At 47.3% G+C, this 21,407-nt stretch overlaps 10 protein-coding genes across 10 annotated transcripts; 3 read left to right on the plus strand and 7 right to left on the minus strand.

Moving 5' to 3' along the window:
• Positions 1-507: 507 nt before the first annotated feature.
• RhiXN_01698 (The BTB (BR-C, ttk and bab)/POZ (Pox virus and Zinc finger) domain) lies at positions 508-1,668 on the plus strand (the record flags this gene model as incomplete). Its single annotated transcript, XM_043321517.1, has 5 exons — positions 508-818; positions 860-1,107; positions 1,168-1,424; positions 1,480-1,627; positions 1,655-1,668. 5 exons carry the CDS (start codon positions 508-510, stop codon positions 1,666-1,668), a joined length of 978 nt encoding a protein of 325 aa, XP_043187340.1.
• Positions 1,669-1,784: 116 nt separating this feature from the next.
• RhiXN_01699 (mRNA degradation protein) lies at positions 1,785-4,866 on the minus strand (the record flags this gene model as incomplete). The annotated part of the gene is made up of 11 exons (XM_043321518.1): positions 1,785-2,170; positions 2,228-2,411; positions 2,468-2,672; positions 2,726-2,823; positions 2,884-3,006; positions 3,056-3,181; positions 3,243-3,371; positions 3,636-3,768; positions 3,830-3,902; positions 3,958-4,113; positions 4,164-4,866. The coding sequence occupies 11 exons, from the start codon at positions 4,864-4,866 to the stop codon at positions 1,785-1,787; spliced, it is 2,316 nt and encodes a 771-aa protein (XP_043187341.1).
• A 354-nt stretch (positions 4,867-5,220) lies between these two features.
• On the minus strand, positions 5,221-5,905 carry RhiXN_01700 (uncharacterized protein; the record flags this gene model as incomplete). The annotated part of the gene is made up of 5 exons (XM_043321519.1): positions 5,221-5,325; positions 5,382-5,489; positions 5,553-5,669; positions 5,720-5,824; positions 5,879-5,905. 5 exons carry the CDS (start codon positions 5,903-5,905, stop codon positions 5,221-5,223), a joined length of 462 nt encoding a protein of 153 aa, XP_043187342.1.
• Positions 5,906-7,734: 1,829 nt separating this feature from the next.
• RhiXN_01701 (uncharacterized protein) lies at positions 7,735-8,463 on the minus strand (the record flags this gene model as incomplete). The annotated part of the gene is made up of 4 exons (XM_043321520.1): positions 7,735-7,890; positions 7,985-8,095; positions 8,194-8,313; positions 8,371-8,463. The coding sequence occupies 4 exons, from the start codon at positions 8,461-8,463 to the stop codon at positions 7,735-7,737; spliced, it is 480 nt and encodes a 159-aa protein (XP_043187343.1).
• A 1,215-nt stretch (positions 8,464-9,678) lies between these two features.
• Positions 9,679-10,566, plus strand: RhiXN_01702 (proteasome complex subunit rpn13 ubiquitin receptor domain-containing protein; the record flags this gene model as incomplete). Its single annotated transcript, XM_043321521.1, has 6 exons — positions 9,679-9,720; positions 9,785-9,796; positions 9,847-9,856; positions 9,917-9,944; positions 10,004-10,137; positions 10,190-10,566. 6 exons carry the CDS (start codon positions 9,679-9,681, stop codon positions 10,564-10,566), a joined length of 603 nt encoding a protein of 200 aa, XP_043187344.1.
• A 45-nt stretch (positions 10,567-10,611) lies between these two features.
• On the minus strand, positions 10,612-15,487 carry RhiXN_01703 (DNA repair protein RAD50; the record flags this gene model as incomplete). The annotated part of the gene is made up of 22 exons (XM_043321522.1): positions 10,612-10,669; positions 10,717-11,021; positions 11,077-11,153; positions 11,207-11,292; positions 11,342-11,394; positions 11,448-11,570; positions 11,623-11,925; positions 12,065-12,169; positions 12,234-12,435; positions 12,491-12,696; positions 12,749-12,875; positions 12,929-12,960; positions 13,021-13,150; positions 13,202-13,301; positions 13,355-13,482; positions 13,530-13,619; positions 13,671-13,984; positions 14,042-14,374; positions 14,459-14,637; positions 14,687-14,909; positions 14,963-15,169; positions 15,299-15,487. 22 exons carry the CDS (start codon positions 15,485-15,487, stop codon positions 10,612-10,614), a joined length of 3,570 nt encoding a protein of 1,189 aa, XP_043187345.1.
• Positions 15,488-16,469: 982 nt separating this feature from the next.
• Positions 16,470-17,651, plus strand: RhiXN_01704 (RNA helicase; the record flags this gene model as incomplete). Its single annotated transcript, XM_043321523.1, has 4 exons — positions 16,470-16,628; positions 16,676-16,871; positions 16,963-17,101; positions 17,150-17,651. 4 exons carry the CDS (start codon positions 16,470-16,472, stop codon positions 17,649-17,651), a joined length of 996 nt encoding a protein of 331 aa, XP_043187346.1.
• A 766-nt stretch (positions 17,652-18,417) lies between these two features.
• RhiXN_01705 (uncharacterized protein) lies at positions 18,418-19,340 on the minus strand (the record flags this gene model as incomplete). Its single annotated transcript, XM_043321524.1, has 3 exons — positions 18,418-18,754; positions 18,885-19,021; positions 19,059-19,340. 3 exons carry the CDS (start codon positions 19,338-19,340, stop codon positions 18,418-18,420), a joined length of 756 nt encoding a protein of 251 aa, XP_043187347.1.
• A 48-nt stretch (positions 19,341-19,388) lies between these two features.
• RhiXN_01706 (uncharacterized protein) lies at positions 19,389-20,639 on the minus strand (the record flags this gene model as incomplete). The annotated part of the gene is made up of 2 exons (XM_043321525.1): positions 19,389-19,626; positions 19,957-20,639. 2 exons carry the CDS (start codon positions 20,637-20,639, stop codon positions 19,389-19,391), a joined length of 921 nt encoding a protein of 306 aa, XP_043187348.1.
• Positions 20,640-20,793: 154 nt separating this feature from the next.
• On the minus strand, positions 20,794-21,224 carry RhiXN_01707 (uncharacterized protein; the record flags this gene model as incomplete). The annotated part of the gene is made up of 2 exons (XM_043321526.1): positions 20,794-21,087; positions 21,141-21,224. The coding sequence occupies 2 exons, from the start codon at positions 21,222-21,224 to the stop codon at positions 20,794-20,796; spliced, it is 378 nt and encodes a 125-aa protein (XP_043187349.1).
• Between the last annotated feature and the right edge of the window lie 183 nt (positions 21,225-21,407).

Raw genomic sequence — 21,407 nt, forward strand, 5'->3', positions numbered from 1 at the left:
TAGAATATACTAATATTGAGTACAATTATGATAGATTTGTCGATTTTGAATGTTCTCAATTCTCAATTCGCCTATCATGACACGCGGCCGATCCTATCGGGTTCCAGGGGGCATTCGATGTGCGTACGTATTATCTAGTCGAGGCATGACACGCTTAGTAGGATATCGTCCAATGAAAGGCCGCTGAACGTGGGATACAAGTCTTTCTCAGCGGTGCCAGCTCCGTCCATGGCATATCACAACAATTCGCTTAGTTGTACTCCGGCTCCTTCCTTGTTCGCTCCGACGTTTGCGCTACTGAGGGCCCAGAACCAATATCAGCTCTACAAAACCGCCCCATATCGCAGCGGCCGCTCTTTCACTCGACCTCAACAACCTCAATAGCCTCTACAGCTCTCGAGACCTGCCGCCTTTTTTTCTTTCTCTAAAACGTTCGGCACTCCTCCAGGTTAGCACGCGACCATATCTTCTCTGGTACAAACTCGCATCGCTGCCTCACTTGAGACAATGCACGGATCGTCAGATGTCGCGGCTGCCCCACTACCCCAGTTCACCTCACCCGAGGCTGATCTTGTTCTGGTAACCTCAGATGGACAAGAATTTCGCGTTTTCAGTCGCTTTCTCATCGAAACATCGGGCGTTTTCCGCGATTTGCTCGATTTACCGACAAGTCCCAATAGCAGCGAGCGTGTTATGACAGTCTCAGAGACGGCATGCACGCTTAACCTTCTCCTTCAATATATCTATCCTATGGCGCATCCTACACTCACTCGCTCAGCGATATTCAAACCGTTTTGCTGGCGGCCGATAAATATGACGTCAGCTTTGTCACGGATGACCTTCGTGCTAAGCTGGTCAGCCCCACTATACTTGGCGCATCGCCCATCAAGGCTTATGCGGTAGCCTGTCGGCTAGGTTTACAAGAAGAAGCACTCAAGGCTGCCAAAGAAACATTCTCTCTCGATTTTGCGGAGAAAGATCTGGACGGCGACAGGGACATTAGGCTTGGTACTCATGATGCCTTTACACTGTTCAGATTTCAACGGAGCCGGGTAGATGCGGTAATTAACGTGTTGCTAGCAACACCCAAACCGATCAATTGCGAAGGTTGGTTTAATTATATTACTTATTGCCTCCGTTGGCGAAAGAGATAATGCCGCCTGCTAGGTTGTTCGACCCGCCATTTCTATGGTCGCCCTGCCTGGCAAGCATCATATATCGAGCGATGTGCGATGGTACTGCAGCGTACCAGTCTGATCCAAGCTGATCGTATGGGGCTCTTTGATCTTGAAGTCGTTCTCAATGTTGCCAAATTCACGACATGTGGATGCGAAAAATGCATTGCTAGCGTTACAGGCGACTCGCAACTTGTGGACCGATGGTTGAAGACCCTGTTAATCAAGATGAAAGAGGCTGAAGATCGGGTGACACTCTACTAGCTGGCTACCTGTATAATGTATACCAACGTTACCCAAATAGATATCCCTCGCTATTACTCCCGCTCCGTTAGAAATAGACACAGCCCCTACGTCGACCCGCCAATCGCCAGAGTTCGCCCTTCGGGTCCTGGCGGCAATTAGCATAGGTAAACTAGCGCAGTGGAAACTTGGCCTGAGCAATTTTCATGGTAAGTTTCTCTGTACATCGGTGGCAGGCGCATTCAACTAAATTTTCTAAGAATGTATTATGAGTAGGGATACAAGGCACAAAAGGGTGGAGATCAGATGCTCTGAATAACTGTGTGTTAGGTAGATTGCTTGCAGAGAACTCCACTATATTCTCATTCAGTCTCGGGGTCTGTAGACTACTTTTGGTGACCCTTCCTGAGTCCACTTTTCGAGATCTTCTAGACCTTTCCTCGAAAGTACTCGGAGGTTATGCACCAATGGGGTAGCCTGAGTACGGAAACGTTTGTTCCATTCATGAAGGGGCGGGGAAAGGCTGTCCGTTTCGACCGAAACCGTGCCGGTCGAGTTCAACTCTGCATCCTCCGTCCGTGGAGCGTAGCCCTCCAGGATTCCATCTTTCATCCTATTCGAGAATTCCTCGATTGTTGTTCCTTCAGGAAGACACGATACTCTGATAGCTTGTTGCCTGGCAAAAGCCTTGTCCCGCCTAGCGCGCGTTTCAAGGCTAGGAGGAATGTTCACAATGTTATAGCCAATCGTCCCTGAAATGTAGGTGATCAATCACCATATGTGCGGTGGAGGTTCTGAGAGGGGCATACAATCTTCACGTTCAAATAATACCTGTTCCCCGGGAGCTACATTCTCCCCCTTTATTTGATGTGACACTTTCAGTCGAACTTCGTGTACCGGAGTAGTACTGGAATCTTCCCAATTAGCCGGTTCAACCCAAATGCTAAGCTCGGGATCTTTTGATTCGGCGGTGCAGATCATGGCCTTGATGTCCTGTTCATTTATGTGAATGCTCGTCCCATGTGAATAATGATACTCAATATCACTACCTGTCCTGGGAACTTTGAGATCACGTTATCTGCGATAATTTCCAACAGTCCCAAACAGGCTTTGAATACCCGCTCGCCTCCTTCGTGACTTCCAAATAGACGTTGGTCCATTTCTTGAAGGGGAATATACTGGAATCCGAACATGCGCGACGTATTATGGTACGCTACGAAGACCCCATCCATTGCTCCAATTCTTGCTTGGAAACTATAGTATCCGTTATAATAGATTTCAGCCACTCAAGCATATGGCAAACTTACGAGTATTTCAAAAATGCCGAGCGGCACAAGTCATAATACTCCCGTTCGAAGCTCTCCAGAGGACCAGTTGTAGAACGAATTTGATATCCAGAACCAATCTTCCCAAGAGATCCGATTTAGAAGTCATAATAGGATGTGCCCCTTTTGGAACTACTCACCTCAATGTTCCATACGTCTCTCCTTACTGAGATAGCTGCTCGGGTCTTGAGGTCGAAAACACCTGTACCTGGCAGTCGACTATCTGAACAATCAAGTTGAGAGCGCAGAACCATCGATTTGGACTTCCGAACACAGTAAGCGACGGATCGATATGCAATAAACTCTACACACCATTGAATACCGATATGCCTCTCGTTTTGGTACACTTATACTCTCTGTGAGTTCCTTCGGTGAATGCCGCAATAATGCCGCAAAACCATCGCTTGGTAGGGTAAGAAGCTTCTCGAGCATAACTCCCTGAATGAAACGGCAAAGTATCAGTACTCTTTATATGATAATTCGTAAGGATATGACTGACTATGTAAGACAAAATATTTTGGTCGAGAGGGTCTTCTGATTGCGAGCCGGAGTCGAACGCAACAACCCCATCGTTTTGCCGCATGAAAAAAGTGTAAGGCATTTTTTGTCCCGCAGAAAAGTCCCTTGGCTAAACACAATACAGTATTAGATCAAGCAGATGCGTGAGGTGATACCATGAGTAATACCATGTGAATAAAAGCTCCGCTTAGGACGTCCAGGTTAATACCTCGCCAGTTACAACGAGGAAATAAATATGCGCTAAAATCATTGACACCGATGATGTGGAGCCAACATATTTTTTGTTGTGTCGTTTTGCCAAGTCTGTAAGTTCCTAGTCAAGTAAAGGTCTGGTAAATGGAGGCAGCGTATTTAACGTGGCGCTATGACGAACCGTATCTTTAGAGCTCGTGACAAATGTATTGATACGGTCGTACGCGAAGGAAGTGAAGGCCGGCATCGTCTGTAGCTCTGGCGGGAAGTTGTATACACGCGAATGCGGATCTTGCAACCAATGAACACCTGGACTGTTATTGCAAAATGATAACATGTAAGTCGAATCATTATTTTGTACGCAGAAACACTGACTTGAAAAGCACACGATCAAGCCCATGCTTGAGAGTAGGTACAGCTACAAGATACTGTGGATCTCGCGCAATAGCTATATGTGTGATTCAGTTAAAATATGGGGACTCGAAAGCGCTGGAATTTCTTACAATCGAGAGAAATTTCACTCAACTCCAATTTCCCTGATGCAGTTTTGATCGGTGATTCTAATGTAGATCGCTGGGGTTCTTCAGCCGAAGGCAGCATGTTTGATGTATCCAATGACGCAGAGCTATCCATTTGCTGTGTTGGTTGTATTGTAAGCTCTGGTAAAGGTTTCATAGTAGATCTTGACGAGCAAAATAGTCTAACTCACCATTATTACCCCAACCGGTCTCAAAACTATCTTCCCTAATTGATCCTTTATCTTGGAGCACGCCTTGAATACCAGCATCAAATACGTCTTTAAAAGAATCGCCTTCTTTTTGTGATCTTGTTGAAGTAGGGCGAGAAGATCTATTGAGGCGAGAAAGTAGGCTTGCGGCGGCAGCTTGCTTTTCTCCGAGCTCCTGTAGGAGAGTGGTGAGTGCTTTGGCCGCTTCAGCTGGTGTAGACTGAGTTTTGGTAGGATCAAGAGCTTGTTTCTGTCCCCAAGTGGGCCTATTGGATCGTGTTCTTCGAGCCCATGCTTCACTACTAGCTAGAGAATGAAGCAACAGGTTGGTTTTGGCAATGGACTGTTCCAACGTGGTCAATGCAGCACCAACCGCAGTCCATTGAGGCTGCGCTACGGAAGAGCCTTTTTTATTGAGCACGGGACGCAATTTCCCCTTTACATCATCCATCTTCCTTGTACGCCTCTTCACACGACTACTCAACGTTCGAGTCCCATTTTGCTGGGAGGTTAACCTCTGAGACAGCCGAAAGGACAGAGAAGGTATCTCATCATGGTTAGCTGGAGCTGGGTTCAAGACAGATGAACTGAGGTTAACAGACGGGATCCAGCGGTTTCCGATCAAATTTTTTGTGTCCAATGTTGAGCGAAGCGCCCGAGTAGCACAAACGGTCGTGTTCTGCATATTAGGAATCGGGAACTACAATAGAGCCTCCTTTTCAACCTCACTCCCGCGTAAAAACGGCAAAATATATTGCTGGTAAACACTCACTATCGCTTGTAACCACCGGGACTTGTTTGCCTTGGCTCTCAAAATCTACTTGGTTTGAACCAAAAACGCTTCTTGTTATTGCAAGGTACAGATGCGTGGGTGCTTCAATAACGTCCGAAAGCTACTCACATGGTTAGCCGATGGTTTTCAGGCCAGTCCAGCTGCTCATATGGGGAGATTTTTGTCACGTGACACATCAAAATTATTGGGTGCAGATCGACTCTAAATTACAAAAAGAAGCCTCTCGACGTCACTAAGCTCATGATTTCAGCCCTCCAAATCCTGTTGCGGATACCAGTTTCGAGGCTGTCCTTGGTCGCTTCCAGTGAATGCAACCCAATATGTATACTCTAAGAAGTAGCCATCGGGTCCCTATTTAAATATGCATGAGATTGGGTAGCTCAAATTTGCAGAACATCTCAACCTACTTGTACGCGCTTGCACCACCCAGCGCAGATACGACCAGACTTCTGGTGCTCGTTAGCCCCTGATCTCCTCCATTCGACTCGCTTCTTAATTCGTACAGGCTGCTCAAGCTGTTGGGCACAAATATGGGTGAGATACACGGACACAAATAATCAGAGTCAATGAGCTATCACCTCGAATTGAGCCCCTTGTGTATGCGATGAGCGGACTGTGGTAACTCCGCGTACGACTTCATCATCAGATGAGGACCATATCCCACGAGACTCTGGCGCTTTACAATGATAGTATAGCTAAGAGACTATCAGCCACCGGACTCCTGCCAGTGTGTCAATTAACTCACAGTACCGCCTCGTCTCTCATGTCCTACAACCCATGAGAGCACTTCTGTGGTATCTAGATGGCCGTCTTCGGGAGCACTGGGCATTTTGGCCCACACTTGAGTACCCTGGAGTCAGAAAGTGGTCAGCGATTTACCAAAGCATTGTATTTATCGACTGACTACTGGTAGCTGGGACGAATGAGACATGGCTGATAGTTATGGAGTATTGAGATGTATTTATGGCGCAGGGTAAGTTGAGATGCTAGTATCAGACTGTAGGTGGACTTAAATATGTAGAAAGCGCGCATATCTACTTGGTACACTAGTTGAAGCCATACCTAAAAAAGTCATAGTCGATATCGCCTAGTCGCCCGCATATGGGTATTCCACTAACCAATATTTTGTCCCGATGATTTTCAGTTTCGCGCTAAGGTTGCTATTAAATGGTGACTAGCTAATATGCATGATGGCGGTTACCAGAAACTAAGCTGAAGCCATACACTCCCGGTTATTCATCCATTCGCAGTAGATTTGTTTTGCTAGTCTCATACACGGCATGCGTCCAATATGTCCAATGATTTGGAGGGATTGAGTGGTTAAATTAAGCTTTTGGTCGGAAATACAATACCACCCCGGACTACTTTGCTTAAAATTCTGACTAGTTCCCAGAGCCGATTAGCCCGGAATCAATAGTTAGAATAGGTACCCAGACATCATAACAATGGTTGCTGGATATATGTACATCTTTGATTGTTCGAGAATTTGGACTGTGGAGCTGGGGTATTACATTCAGGAACGTTATTCTGCGGCCATGCACATCCCCTGGATGTAACCGTTGTTCCCGTTGCGAGCAATGCCAGACACTGGCTCGCAGAATTAGCTTTAGCTGCTAGACTACAACGCTATTCAGTAACCATTAAGGGGTAGCAATCGTTGCAATGTATCCACACTCATGCAATATCATGGAGTCGCCGAATACGATAGTAGTGGAAGGTTGCGACTCAACCCGATCGATCGAAACGAGGGCGTAATTCCCACGAGGTCTCCGAGGAAGGATATGTACGTAATCTGGAGACTGCCTATGGCAGCCGCTCGTGTGGCGGCGTATCTCCTGATCGTCCAGATTGGCATTTTAGTATCAAACATGCTCAATTAACGTCAAACAAATGATATTCCTAGGATGATTGTTGGGATGCATTGATCCCGGTGTTGCTTGCCAAGGGTATCCTCCAATCAACTATATGTTTCATATATTTGCAGTTGCTAAGTCTAGGCTGAATCAGAGTACAGTAGCTATGACCATGTTGAAATCTTGTACAAACTTGAATGTAGATCCAGATCAAGAACTACCTAATTTGACTGGTTTGGGCATCGATGCGACCTGGATTGGATTGGTCCTGTTTTTTCGTAGCTTTGCCAATATACCCAGCACGCAGTAGTCCTTTACAATAGGCATTCCATCTGTTTAACACCCGATTGATTTTCAATCAAGCATATCAGGAATGGCCAGGTTCTTGGCACGTGCTGCCCATTCGAGAAAAGTTGTGGATACTTCAAATAACATTTCAATGCTGCGATTTCGTCAATCATGGTATGGCCGATCTCAACTGGCCATGTGAACCTACTAGAGTGAGCGAATTCGGATTTGGCGCTCATATACGTTGGATCAGATTAATACCAAATTTATTCAATTCGGTTTAGAAACAAAACATAATGGATCGGTGGCAGGGGTATAAATCTTGGCTCCTTAACTAATCATACTATAGCACACTGCTTAACAGCCTAGACCATTCCGCCATATCCCTTCCTGAGTCAACGGATCAGAACTAAGTGTTGGCCCTTTTGCTCTCAGAAGATGATGAATCAGGGTGATTTTAAATAACAAATATAGATAGTAGATGGATAGCAAAAGTACTACAATACGTGGAACGAACGAGGGAACATGAAATACAAAAGATTCAAATTAAACTAAGGAGCATAGTGGCATGTGCGTTTAAGGTACTTTTCCAACTATCTACTGTGTGCATATACTCGTATCATGCTAGAGCCTTTTTCAGTGAAAGCTTGCCGGTGAATACTTTGTCTGGCAATGTAAATAGCTCGTGTTGCTCGTACCAACGCTGCGTTGGGCGTGCCCCATCACGCTCGCAACGTACCCAGTACGTGTACCGTTTCCTAGCTTGAGGGTCGTCCTGGAATAGAATAGCAAGGTTAGTACGAGACTTATCGCCACAGGCTGCGCGACCGCACTGTCCTATAAAACCATTTGATTCGTAGTTCACTTACATTCTCTCTTTCGCACCACCCTGCAAGGATGACTCCTTTCTTTGTCGCACGCGATCCATCGTAATTCTGCCACCACTCTACGTTGGGCATCACACCAACAACCTGATGGTACTATAAAATAAATTAAGATATCAGAATTTTGATAGCCGACCGAGACCAGGAGCAGGTAGTTTTCTGGTGATTGATTGAGGTTGTTGCAACATGCTTACCTTGAAGGCCGCGCCCTCGCTCAGAGATGGCCGTACTGAACGGACTCCGTGAACGACCTCATCTGTGGAAGTTGACCAAACGTCTCGCGATTCAGGAGCCATACAAGTGTAAACTCTAGACTATTCTATCCATGTCAATCACAAAACTAAATTAACCTTCTTTGAAATTGTACACACAGATTGGTTACAATGACCATGGTTCTGAGAGTCAACGACGATGGCCATCAACTCAACATCGCTTTCTCCAGAGGCTGAAGTGTGATCTGGCATGCGTGCCCAGACTTCCTAAAGAGGGTTACGATTCCAATAGGAAACGTAGTATAGAGTGAGGTGGTATGACACTTACGCATGGAGCTCGTGGAGGGGAACAGAAACCGGTCTTTTCATACTGCGAGCTTTGGAGATAGGCAGGTGGGAGGCCGGTAGTATTGCTCTTACAAGTTCTCCGGTCGAGCCCTTTAAACCCCGTATGGTGTTGAAAACCATGCCGTGACACTACAAGCCGGAGCCGCGACACGTAGCGAAAATTATATGATCAAGGCCGGTAAATCCAACCCAGCATTCATGCTCAACCGTTCCAGTGGCTCTCAAACCAGAGTTATGAGCAAGCTGATTGGAAATTGGTGGCACTGAAAGGTAAATGCAGCCGCATCAAAACTTTATATGTAGATCGGCGAATTTAAGAAACCCATCCGGCTTATAGCGCTAAAATGTCAAGACTAGGAATAAACACATGGACATCCAATCTTAAGGCCGACTTAGGCGGGTCTTAGCGCTGTTGTGTTTACACTTTCCAAAGGTCGAATGTGGAGCTAGAAGGAGACTCTGATAAAGGGATGCCGACATTTGAACAACGGAAATTTTTATTTAGGAGGTGAGAATAGGAAGACGAGAAGTCGCCGTTGAAATGATAGTAGCTACTACGGTAGCTACAACTATTATTAGGCTTTCACGTACAACAAATACGGTTTCCTGGTACCTGTAAGGTGCTACTACATGGGATGTTTTCGGGCACCTTTTGGGTTGGGTTCGGTCATCGGGTAAGTCGGGGCCGCTTGTTATACTATATAAGTGCATACTCCAACCCATCGGTACTTTTCAGCACCAACCCTACAAGAAATAGGTCACGTGCTAATCAGCTCATCCTAAATTACTCCCACATCGATGACCGAATTATTTAGTATCAAAGCGGGAGGGCGTTCCGAAGAGAGGGGTCAAACTTTATTGATTCCGAATCGACCAGAGGCACACTAGTTCTCGAAGCAGGAGATGATGATCTGTTGTACCTTCGGTGGCGCGCGCGCGATGGTGACATATCAACAAGGGAGGACCTAGTACGTATAATCTCCTATGTAAATTGCTAATTCAACAATATTTACAACATTCGCCTTCTGTAACAATTTGGACAATGTGAAATTCACAGGACTTGTCATTTTCCCCTCCGATGCGAAGTTAGAGAGAATTTCTGAAGACCCTTCGGTGCGCATGTATGTTCTGAAGTTCCAATCATCAGATCAGTTGCATTTCGTGAGTAAAAATATTTACCAGTAAGACAACTTCTCGTAATCTTACATGCTACTTTAAACTTTAGTTTTGGCTACAGGTAAATTTGCTTGATAGTACTGTTCGAATTAAACTAATGCGACCTGTTAGGACCCCGATAGTGCGCAAGACACAAGTCATATAGAGAAAATCAATAACATAATGTTAAATTTTGATTCAGAATCACTCAGCGGCCCTACAGAAAGCATGTGAGTAGCAACCTATTATGCTCATTACGACCGTGTCGCTTGTTTACTTAGCTCGACAGAGGCTCATCTATTAGAGCATCAAACAATAGTGTACAGGCTCCTACTGGGCCTCTCAATCCTGAGCAGCTCAACTCAGTTGTCCAAGAAATCCTCCGTAACTTACAAGGGCACAGCCGTGCAGGGGTGGCTCCAGGTAAGTTCTACATAGTTCTTCTTGCGACCCATTTATGGAGTCTTTTTTGAAGATGTGGCGCTCTCGGATATTCTTACACCTTCCATATTGGCCACAGTTTTGCAAGATTCCGAAGTAGTGAATTCTCTCACACAGTTTCTACCCGTAGAACTGCTTTCTTCCCCCTATGCCACGCAGGTTCCGTTACAAGAAGTAATGAAACAAACTGTGGCGTCTGCTCCCTTTCGCTCGTCTGTGCGTTCGCTCGACCAGGCGCTATCTACTGGACTTTTGGGTGGATTAGTCACCAGTTTGGGGATGCCGGTTGAGGCTGGGTTGGGTATACATCCTTTCCTCGAAGCCATCGAAAAGCAAGCAAGGGGCCACGGGAAAACTACGCGGGACAAAGGGGGACGAGAAAAAAGATTAGGTGTCATACATCGTAGATAGATGGGCGTAACAAGAGTAAGCGAGGCAAGCGATAACGGATGCTTCTCAGTTGAATCGTTGCCTCTCAATTACGGATTTCTGTCGACTGTCTCGTGATACACGCCTATTAAACTGTAAGGCATACATCTTTCCCTTGAAATAAAAACATACCAATAATACTCCATCACTTCGGCCTGTCCCAATTTCCGCAAGAAGCTCTCGTCGTGGGTGATGATGATAAGCTGGAAGTTACTTAAGTGCCTTCGCTCGTTGATAATGTCTACCAAGCTGCTTGCAAGGGCATCAATATTTTCAGTATCAAGAGCGTTGGTCGGCTCATCAAGAGCAAGGATACCGCAGTTCTGGCCAAATGAATCAGACAGGGCCAGCCGGATGATAATGGAAGCAAGCATCTTCTGGCCAGCGCTACAGCGGCCACGCATGTCCATCTCAACTTGGTCTTTCATCATCACTACCTAAACACATTCAGTTGGTTTAATCTACTTCCAGAATTAGCATTGTGTGGCTCACCCGATAATTGTATGATGCTTTTTTAGTTCCAGCGCCACCACCGTCAGGATCCGAGACGATTTTAATTCCATCAATATCTTAGTATAGTTGAACGTGAGATTTCAAAACCTAAAACCAGTGGGCCACCCACCAGTGCCTTGGTAGGTCTTGTTCCAAAGATGACGCATGGTGTCGTTAACCTCTTCCATCTTCAACGCATGGTATTTCATGATAGCACTGGTTCATCGATTAATCATAGGGTAGGTGGTTTTGGAAGCGAGCCTACTTATCCAATGCTTTAGCATACTTTTCCAAGTCGTTGTTCGCCATATCGGCCATCTACCGCTGAATATTTTAGACATATAAATAGGACACAAGGACAACACGCAGACCTTGACTTGAACCAGCTGCTTGGTATACTTTTCGTTAATGCCTTGGAATTGACTGGCAAGTTCTTGTTTAGAACTCTTGAGCTGGCTCTTCAGTATCCCAAGTTCTCCGGCCAACCGCGCTTGCTAAACAAAATATTCGAGGGATATCCATTATCTCAGTAAATCGAACACTTACTTTCGATCGTAATTTATTCTCCTTGTCCTTCTCGATTTGATATCTCTCGTCAAATTGCGCCTTGGCAGCTCCGGCCTGCTCCAAGTCGTGTTGGGCGATCTCTGTTTGTATGTTCTCGATATCCTGTTTCATCTTCCTCAAACTCAAGTTATCTCGAAATTTGGCGAGTGTGGCCCCCGCTTCATGTATTTCCCTGTCTATCTCTGCTAATTCCTCGCGGAGTTCCTGTACCGACTGCTCGAGCTCAGCGATGCTAATAGCAGCTTCGGAAACTCGGGTTTCGCATTGTCTTAACGCACGGTCCTTTCGCTCACGAATATATCTAAAATTTCCGTAGATTCAGCATATCTGTTCTTGGAAACATCCAAAAACTTAGACCTTTCGATCGGTGCCGAAATATTTTCTAGGCGGTCGATGGCCGAATTGAGTTCTTGGACCTTACGAGAACCAATGAGATTGTTGAATTATGCTCAGACTGAAACCTTTTCTGCTCCTGTTCTAGTCTCTGTAGAGGTTGCTGTGCTCCGGCCAATTTACCGTCTATTGCCTGAAAGTGTTGCGACCAGGTATTAGTAGATGGTTTAATTCGATTACTGGGTCTATTCACGAACCTTGAGCCTGGCACTGGCCTCTAGATTATCTTTGGTAAGCGTTTCAATTTCCTTGGTGATCGAGTCCTGGTCTTTCATTCTATTCTTTAACTCGCTTTCTTCAAGCTGCCTTGAGGAATACTCGTTTTCGAGGGTTCGTAGTGTTTGATACTGTCGGTCTCGTTCAGCCATCAGGGATGTCCGTTCACGGTCTAGAGTTTTGCTGTGAGGTCGACAATTTCAATCTCAGGCGAACGTTGGGTAGAATATGCACTTACATGTGTGCCCCGCATTGATCGATTTCAGCTTGTACTTCTTCAGCGGTTTGTGTAGATCCTGTGGCTGCTAGATCCCGCTCGTGCTGCTGAATTTCACGTTGCAGGGACTTGAACCTCCTGCTGGGTTCGTGTGATGAAACCTGCTTGGCTTTTGAGAGACTGCAGTTCTTTCTGAATGACTTGACGGCTTTCACCGCAGTTTCGGTCTATGGCAATTTTAAGAAAGCCATGAAATTCACCCAGCTTGGCGTCACATACCTCCTGTGCCTCCGCCGTCGCCTTGGCTGTCTTTGAATCGAGTTCTTCTGCGCGTATTTGCATTGTGGGTAATTCTTCATCTCGCAATTTGTCCCGAGTCTCCTCCACAGGCAAAAGCGCCTGCAGTCTTCCCACTTCAGCAGCCCAATCCTCACGGCTTGCTTGCATTCTTCAAGGTACTTAGTGTCGCGCTTTTGAATATGGCCACCAACCTGCAAACGATACGGTAAGATAATGCCCAATATAAAAACTAGACAACGAAAGGTACTCACAGTTTTTTCAAACTCAATAAGTTGATCCTCATCCATCTTGCGGTTGCAAATAACACATTTTTTGTGAGTTTTCCCATCCTTGAGGATTTTGGAGTAGAAATGACCTGCGCCTTCATGCTGACCTATCTCTCTTCTCATGTTCAATACAAAAAAGAAGCATGGATGGGTACCATACACCTACTCGAGCCAGTTGTCAAGCTCTGCCTGAGCCGCCTTGATCGCAGGGCCAACAGTCGAGTGTTCAGAGTCTGCTAGGCCAGACTTTATGCGTTGCTCCAGCGCTGAAAAAAATTGATGAATGCTACAAAGATCCCCGAATAATTATCCTGTTCACCTTTGAGTTCTGCCTCTTTCTTGCGTATTTGTTCTCTGTACGATGTGAGGGCAGACTCTACCGAGTGCATTTCGCGACTGGCTGCACTGGCATCGGCCTCAAGGCGAGCTATTTCTTTATCCTTGATACTCAACGATGATTAGCGTTGTATGCCATGGCCAATTAATCAACTCACATCAAGGCTTGATCTACGTCCCGTTCCATGGTGTCAGCTTCTGCATCGGTCCCTAGAATAGCCTTGAAGCGTTCATTATGGATACCGATACTACCAAGGTATGAGTGAAATAAAACAGTCAGGAGAAATAGCCGAATTCACATGGTATCAATTTCAGCTTGCTTGCGCGAGAAATCGGCCCGTTTTAATCCAAGCTTAGCCCTCGTCTCGGCCTGGCTTTGTAGGTCAGCTAACTTTTGCTGAAGACGCTCACGTTCGTCGGTCTTTATTCCGAGGGCATTAGTGCGCTCCGCAATTTGAGATTCAAATGAAGATTCCTGGGCGGCAGCTTTTGCAGCTGACAATCGGTCGTATGCATCTAGTACGGCACTTGCTGCTAGTTTCAACTCGGTTTCGAGCAGTCGAAGGGTGTCAAGCGACGTCTCAGCGGTGGATATCTGACTACGGTTCCGTTGCTGAGTGAAGGGTCCTTGGTTATCGTAGTGTACCAGCGGATAAAATTACTAGCATACCATTTGCGTCTTCAGAGTTTCCTTTTCATGCTTTAGAGCATTTCTTCGGTTTGCAGCTCTGTTTTCTGCTTTGGTATTCGTTACTTTTAACCTCGTATTCATTCTGCAGGGTTGAGCAGTTAATATATCGCAGGAAACTGAGCGCGGGATATATACCTGTAAACGCTCCAGCTCAAGTGCCTGTGCTCGAGCCATCTCTCCCAGTCTGGCATTGAACTCTACAACCGAATCTCTATCCAGAGATCCGTTGGCGCTTGTATTGGGCCGAATCCCATATTTGGTGCCAATATTGTTGATTTCTGTATCTCTTTGAATAATGTTTTGTTCGTGGTTCTATACGATGATTGAAAGCACGGGTACAAAGGCAAAATGCCGTTTGGCGTTGAGTATATTGCAATTCGTATTAGTTTGACGCACTTTTGCCTGTCCCCGCATTTCACCACACATATTAACTGCTTCTTGGTGATCTTGACGAGCCTCGGCGAGGCTATCCTCTTCCTGAAGCAATTCGGTGGCTTTAGTGGCTCGTTTGGTCCGCTGGTTGGCGCAATGGGCGTCATAATTGTCCACTTTGGACTTCAACACATCCGTTGGGTCTACCCGAGTCAAGGTTAGATGTTACATCAAGCACGAAGCTTGAATTACCATCTACAAGCGTCACCGTTTTCTTCAATTCCTCCATGTTCAGGATAACCTGGGATCGGCGCTCTTCCAAATGCTCCACTTTTAGAAATATTTGCTGGAACCGAGTAGCGGAGTCATAGAACTTCGTGTAGCCGCAACTTGAGGTCCAAGCCAGCCTCTGTTCCTCTGACTCCTGAGTCTTCTCTGCAACCTGGTTAGTAAGTTCGTCTATCTTAGATTTGAGCTATTTAGATCATCAGTACAACAAACGAGCCAGGCGCAAATGCATAACATTACCCTATCAGCGTGTGCCTTCTCCAGACCCAAACTATGCAACCGTTCTTTGTCTTTTAGATCTGCAACCCGCTCCTTCCTCAGCGATTTGATGTTATCAAGAGCTTTGGTGTATCGTGTAGCTTCAAAAATATCGTCGAATTTTTTTGAGAACCGAAGCTTCCGCAAGTGGCCAGTAACTATCTTCTTGATGACAAAAGATGACATTTTCTAGCACGGATTTGCTAATCCTAGAAGATGGGGAATCTCTGCATCGAGTTCTGCGCATTTTGTAGATATGACACCGCGCTTGAGGAGAGATAGAGTCAATTTAATTTAAAAACTCATGTCCACGCTCACCTTATTATTGTCTTTAGCACCATCTGACGTTGCTAATATTCCTTCAAGAGTTTTCATGGTCATTTTTGCTTTGGTCACCGTAACAGCCAGATTACGGACGGCCAGCATGCGAGTCCGATTAGCAGCGAAAAACCGTAACTTAACCTGTGCCTTGACTTCTTCTCGTTTGCCATCTTTTTGGAACACCATTCTTATCGGGCAAAGCAAGAACTGCAGCAAACTGACACCTTGGGGTCATGAACGAAAGCGCCACCCCGGGTATTAGGTGGCTGTTCCCCTGTCGTGGCGTACTTCAGACACTCAATGATAGTCTATAATACCTGTCAGGATTTGTAGTATTATTTCGGTCCCGCAGTGCTTACTGTTTTACCACTCCCGTTGTGGCCAACGATCACCGTCACGGGAGAATAGAATTCGATTACAGATACGCTTTTATCATCGAAAGAGCGGATGCCTCGAATAGCAAGCTTATTTAAGGACGCCCTATAATGTTTCACCTCGTAATCTTTCTTGGGGTCGTCTCGTTGACTGTTACTTACATAGTAGCGACGCGTCGACACTAGGGAAGCCACAACGCGAAGTATTATTCACGTGAGGCCTCAAGTCACGTGTAGCGATCAGAGATCGACCCGTGGGCTTGGGGTGCACACCGCGTTGAAGAAACAACCAAGTACAGAACCGGAAGATAACGGCATCATATCATCGCTTTGCCTAGATTTAGGGCATATTTTTGAAGTCGAGTTAAGAATTCCCTAATCAGGCAGTTATCATATATGCTATGATATCAATAGTTGCCACCGGACTATCGTTCTTTGCTCTAGCCCCAATAGAGCATGTTACCCGGCCTTGCGTAGCCCTAACAAAAACACTTCCGATTCGAAGGTTTACGCCGTTCTCTTTTGTCTTGCAGATCATAACTGTAGTCCAAGCTATGTCCTGCCTCGTGCCCCCCAAGCCACCTTGGGAACTCTTGAGCGATTGAGAACTCTTCTTTTGGGATGAAAGGCTCAGCACCTTTAGCCTTCCATCGCTAGTGCCTCATTTATTCTATCTTCGAGTGGCTAAAGGGTTAGCCCTTTGTATAAAATACGGCTTATGGGGCTCTTTCGCATTATGCCAGCACCTTGTCCCCTAACTTACTAAATGCCGGTGTGCAGCGAGTTACTAGCCCATGGCGTGTGCCATACGGACCTCTGCACGGCCTCTCATATTCTTGATTTCTTCTGTTCATCGTGTAATATCATCTGACTCAGAGCGCACATTTAAATCACACTTGGGTGGTCGCAAGCATCGCGCCGCTACCAAAACGCCGACGCTTAGCAATTGCCTGGTGTGCTCCGTTATTCTCCCCAACTCTAACCATATACCTTAAACCAGCACTCTCAAGGAAGCGCCCATCAACGTCGTCTCTCCCAACTCGATGTTACTCCCGACCCTTGGTATACGGTAACAGAAGCAGAAGCTCCGATCAACTCGATTAGATGTGATACTTGCAATCAGAATATTCCACGAACATGGGCCTCACACATCTCTAAAGACAGCCACATCGGCGCTCAAGAGTGGCTAACTTTCAGTCAGTTTTGCGGGAGACTGAGAAGGACAAACATGGCGTGGAGGTCTCCCATGGCGTTGGAACCAATTCTACGACGGAGGCGCTGAAGTAGATTTCGGAACCATCGATCCCAACAACGCACAAGAGATCAAGAAGGTTGTTACTCTTCGGCTAAACACTCCCAGCAGACATAACCTGAAACTCAACCAGGCTAGCATCCTCAGCAGGACGCTCTTCCCGGGTTTCTCCTCGTAAGTGATCTTGTTGATAGCCTTTCTCGCATTAATCGATTCATATAGGTTTCATGTCACTGAAATGGATCCTATTGCTTTGCCACTAAAGCGACTCGTTTCTTTACCTCTTTACTTCCGATCCCTAGGACATCGGGGTTACTTTGCTGATCGACTGGAGCTCACTTTCCATGACAAATCCCTCCGCAAATCCTTCACTATTACACGTCCACTTCGAGCAACAGTTGGAAATGTTACAGATCTTGAACAACTCCGTCCATCGGCTCCATATGTACGGCCTCCGCCAAAACCTCGAAGGGATCGAGAGAGAAGTTGGGTCGATGGGATTAAGCCTTCGAGTCAACGTATCGAATGGGTTGTGGAACTGCCCAAGGCCATCATGCCTTTTCAATTGCGATCAATTTGGAAAAGTCGTACTGGAGTAGACGCCAAGCTGACCAGAGTCAAACAGTTGCCTGGAATGCACGGGGATTTGATAGGCGCAGGCCCGCCATCATACGTCGCTTCTGGGAGACTTTGCTCCGATTGGGATGACGCAGGTGAGGTATAGGATGCGCGCGTGTTTGATGGTAAGTCCGCGCTGTGTGTGGCTAGCATTCCTAGTCCAGCTATGATGGCTTTAGCTTTGTTGGTGGAGTTAGAGATATGCTCTTTGAACTGAGCTTCCTATCTAAGTAGAAACCTAGCCAACGAATGCATCCTTGGGGCAGTATGGTATAATTCTTGCATTCAGGGTAGGTGAAGACTGGGGTTGGAAGAGTGGTTAGTGGCGGTAGAAATGTATTAGTCAGACTTATCAATTTCAAATTCTAATCCAAGTGGGAGGCTATGTGAGACACCCGATGGCTATCCGCCGCATTGTACCACATTATACTCATGAGACTTCCCCCACGCCAAAATGGTGAAGTCGTCTATGTAGGCAAAGAACTGTGCGTGTGGGTCTTGCGCAGCAATTAGGAGTGGGGGGAGTAATGAGGATAAAATGGGGGATAGAGGAAACCTTGGGGAATTCCCACAGTGGGAGGGCTAGGAGGGCAGAGGTGACGTCCACTCTAAATTGCGCAGTTCTATGGCTGAGGTAAGATCTGAGCCAATTGCAAATTTGATGGGTACCCCATGCAATCCAGAGTGTAAATTAGCCTCCTGTGATCCACGTTGTTGAAGTATCCAGATACGTCCAGGGTGATGAGTGAGACCCTGTGGTGGACTTCCAGTGTGATTTGATGTCGTGGATCATGCATAGCCCAGCGTCGGTGCAAGATGTGATGTCTTTACCCCCAAACTGGCTGTGTGGGATGAGTGAATGCTTGCCAGCCTCAGAGGTGATTCGAGTTGTGATAACCTTCTCTAGAAGTTTGGATAGCGTCTCTAGTAGAGCGATGGGACGATAGTTTTTGGGTAGTGATGTCTTGGCGACGGGCTTTGGGATGGGCAATGACGCAGTTACGCAGCACTGAGGGATGATATCCAATTCTCAAGCAGAGGTTGAATAGGTTGACAAAGATACTAGTGTTGCACCAGAAGGCCCATTTGAGGAGCCTGTAGTTTGAGCCAAATGCGCCAGGGGAGGATTTGTTGGAAGTGCATTTGATGGCGTTAGCAATTTCGTCTGTGGATATCTCCTGGAATGGGCGTTGGTCATGGCCCTGATTCCTAGTGGATGTAGAGATATATTAGGGTTGGCAATAGACGGAAAGAATTGCTTAGCCAGATTTCGGCTTTGTGGTGCGGGTGCGTGGCTGTGAGGCCTCCATTGGGGCTTTTGATCGGGGGCAGTAAGGACCGGCGCTTCCCCTGGAACCATTTGAGCGACTCGAAGACTTTGGACGTGCGGATTTCGGCGAGTATGCGATCTCCGTGGCTTCGACGTGCGTCTGATGGCGCCGCGTAACGTTGAGCGAAGTGTTCTCGGGTGCGGTTCTCGGGGTTATGTTTGAGGTCGTTGAGCGCGCCTGACACTCGGCGTTCCACCATGGGGATCGCGGCGGTCCGTTACCTTTCTTTTCTTGTTGCCGTCGGGCATTGTTTTGATCGTCGCGGTTGACATGGCCTCCAGGATCGCCCCCGTGATCAAGTCGGCGTCTTCGGCGGTATTGGGGTCTTCGGGGAGGTCAAATTTCTTGAGGGCTTTGGCGTATGCTTCGACCCATTTGTCCTCCCGCTTGGGGTCGATTGGCCTGTGCGACGTGAGAATCGCTTCTTCAACAGGTTCGTCTTGATCGAACGGCTGGATGACCATGTGATGGCCATGTGGTCCGAGCCGATGATCTGCCGGTCGATGGCGTGTCTACTTCCCAGTTGAAGTCGGGCCACGCCTCGACGGCCCTATTGTTAAGAAACGTAAGATCGATAATAGAGTTGGAAGCGGGTTAGAAGCAATGCGGGTGGGGTGCGAGGTGTGGTTCATAATTGTGAGGTCGTTGAACTCAGCGTAATCTCTAAACTCCTTTCCGTTTGGTTCGGGTGTCTGTTTTTCCATTTGGAACCGTCTAGGGCCCAGTCTGGGTGGTGGAGGTTGAAGTCGCCTGTGAGGATGAGAGGTCGATCGATCGGTATGATTTCGTGGTGAGGTGATTTATGGTTCTGTGTGCCTCTTTTCCGTGTGCGTAGACGTTGACGATGGTGAATTTGTGGTTGTCGAGGAAGAGGTCAACTGCGAGGATATCGCGGTGAATCGGGACGCAGTTTGAGAATTGGGCATGAATGTTGCGCTCTTTTCGGATATATAGCGACGCTGGGCCCTTTTTCGTCGGTGAAGCCCGGGGGGATGATGCATAAGAAATTATTAGAGTTAGTGGTGCCATAAATATTATGAAGAGTGGGGTCGATATTCTTTTGGAGCCAATACGACCCACCAGATGTCCTGAAAAATAAAAATGTCAAAGTGCGCGTATAGGGGTTCGTTGAGCAGGGCGTGCATGCGCGGGTTGCAGCCTGCGACGTTAAGTTGGATGCAGTGTCTTTCAGTCATTGCGGTTTGCGGACCGGTTAGCAACAATTTGCGTGATGGGGCGTCGGAATTCGGACATCTTGGGGCAATCAGGGGTATTGAAACGATGGCCGTGGAGGCTGCAGGACGTGCAGTAGACGCATTCGCACGGGTTGCCTTTGCCGTCACGGATACAGCGAGGGCAGTTGTCCGCGTTGTGTTCTTCGTTGTGTGGTTGTTACGTCCGCATTTGTGGCAGCGGGGTTTTTTGGTTCGGCATTGGCGTTCGGTGTGTCCGTAGCGGACGCATTTCGAGCAGGTTTGGAGTAGAGGTTTTGGGTTGAACTTCTTGATTTCGCATTTCCTGCCGTAAATGTATAGGGTAGGTGAGCTCATTAGACGGGCCGAGGTGAGACCTCCTGCGTCTTCGAAGGCAAACGAGACAGTAGAGGCGTTGCGTCCCTCGGCTTGTAATCGCGCGGGGTCTGCTAGCCAGTCGGGTGCGAGGGTAAGTTTGACTGAGCCAAATTTGGCGGAGTCAGGGAAGGCTTCGTTGAGGAGCTGTGTTAGCTCCTCGCGGTTGCGCATGCGTTGGAGAGAGCCGCCCATCCGGTGGGGACGTTGGTGACGACAAGTCTGCTCCATGGGACCTCAGGTCCGAATTCGTACTCAGGAAGGCGAAGCCGATCCATGAGCAGAGGTATGGCGTTTTCAATCGCCGTAATGGAGACATTGTTAGAAAATGAAAGATGGAGGCTCGCCTTTAGTGACCATCGGACTCTGGTGAGTCTACCTTGCCGAGGTTGCGGTTTGCGGCATCAAGGCATTCTCGCATGGCCACGAATATGCTTTCGGGGTTTGGTTGTGTGACTGGTAGAGTCTTAAAGCGAACAACAAAATTCTTGTCGTCGCTCTGTGCGGGCGCCGGTTTGGCGATATCCCTCTTGATGGCTGCGGCAATGTTAGAGGCTTGACCTCCGGGGCTTTGGCTGGTGCCTTTGCCGCAACATTGGCAAAGCTGGGACGCGTTTGTGGAGGGTTGACGGTTGGGGCAGGACTTGGGTTAGGTGTATGTTTGTTTCTAGACGTGCTCGCTTGTGCAGTGTGTACCTGCGGCGATTTGCCTTCGAGCTTGTCTAGTCGGGACTTGATGTCGTCGAGCTGCCCCATCTTGGTTAAAATCGCCTGGAGCATGGAATGAGTGGGATCGGTGATGGCCGGGTGTGTCGGCGCTGGTTGGCTTGTGTATCCTCCCCACTCGCTGGTTTGGCGTCGGATCCCCAGCAGATTTCGGTGGTTAGGGGGTTAGGTTGGTTCGGGCCGGGTTCGGGTTCGCCCATGTGTGTGTCTCCTCTTCGTCTTGCTTCATCGGTGATT

Source organism: Rhizoctonia solani, chromosome 16, assembly GCF_016906535.1.
Source record: "Rhizoctonia solani chromosome 16, complete sequence".
Classification (NCBI taxonomy): Eukaryota; Fungi; Basidiomycota; class Agaricomycetes; order Cantharellales; family Ceratobasidiaceae; genus Rhizoctonia; species Rhizoctonia solani.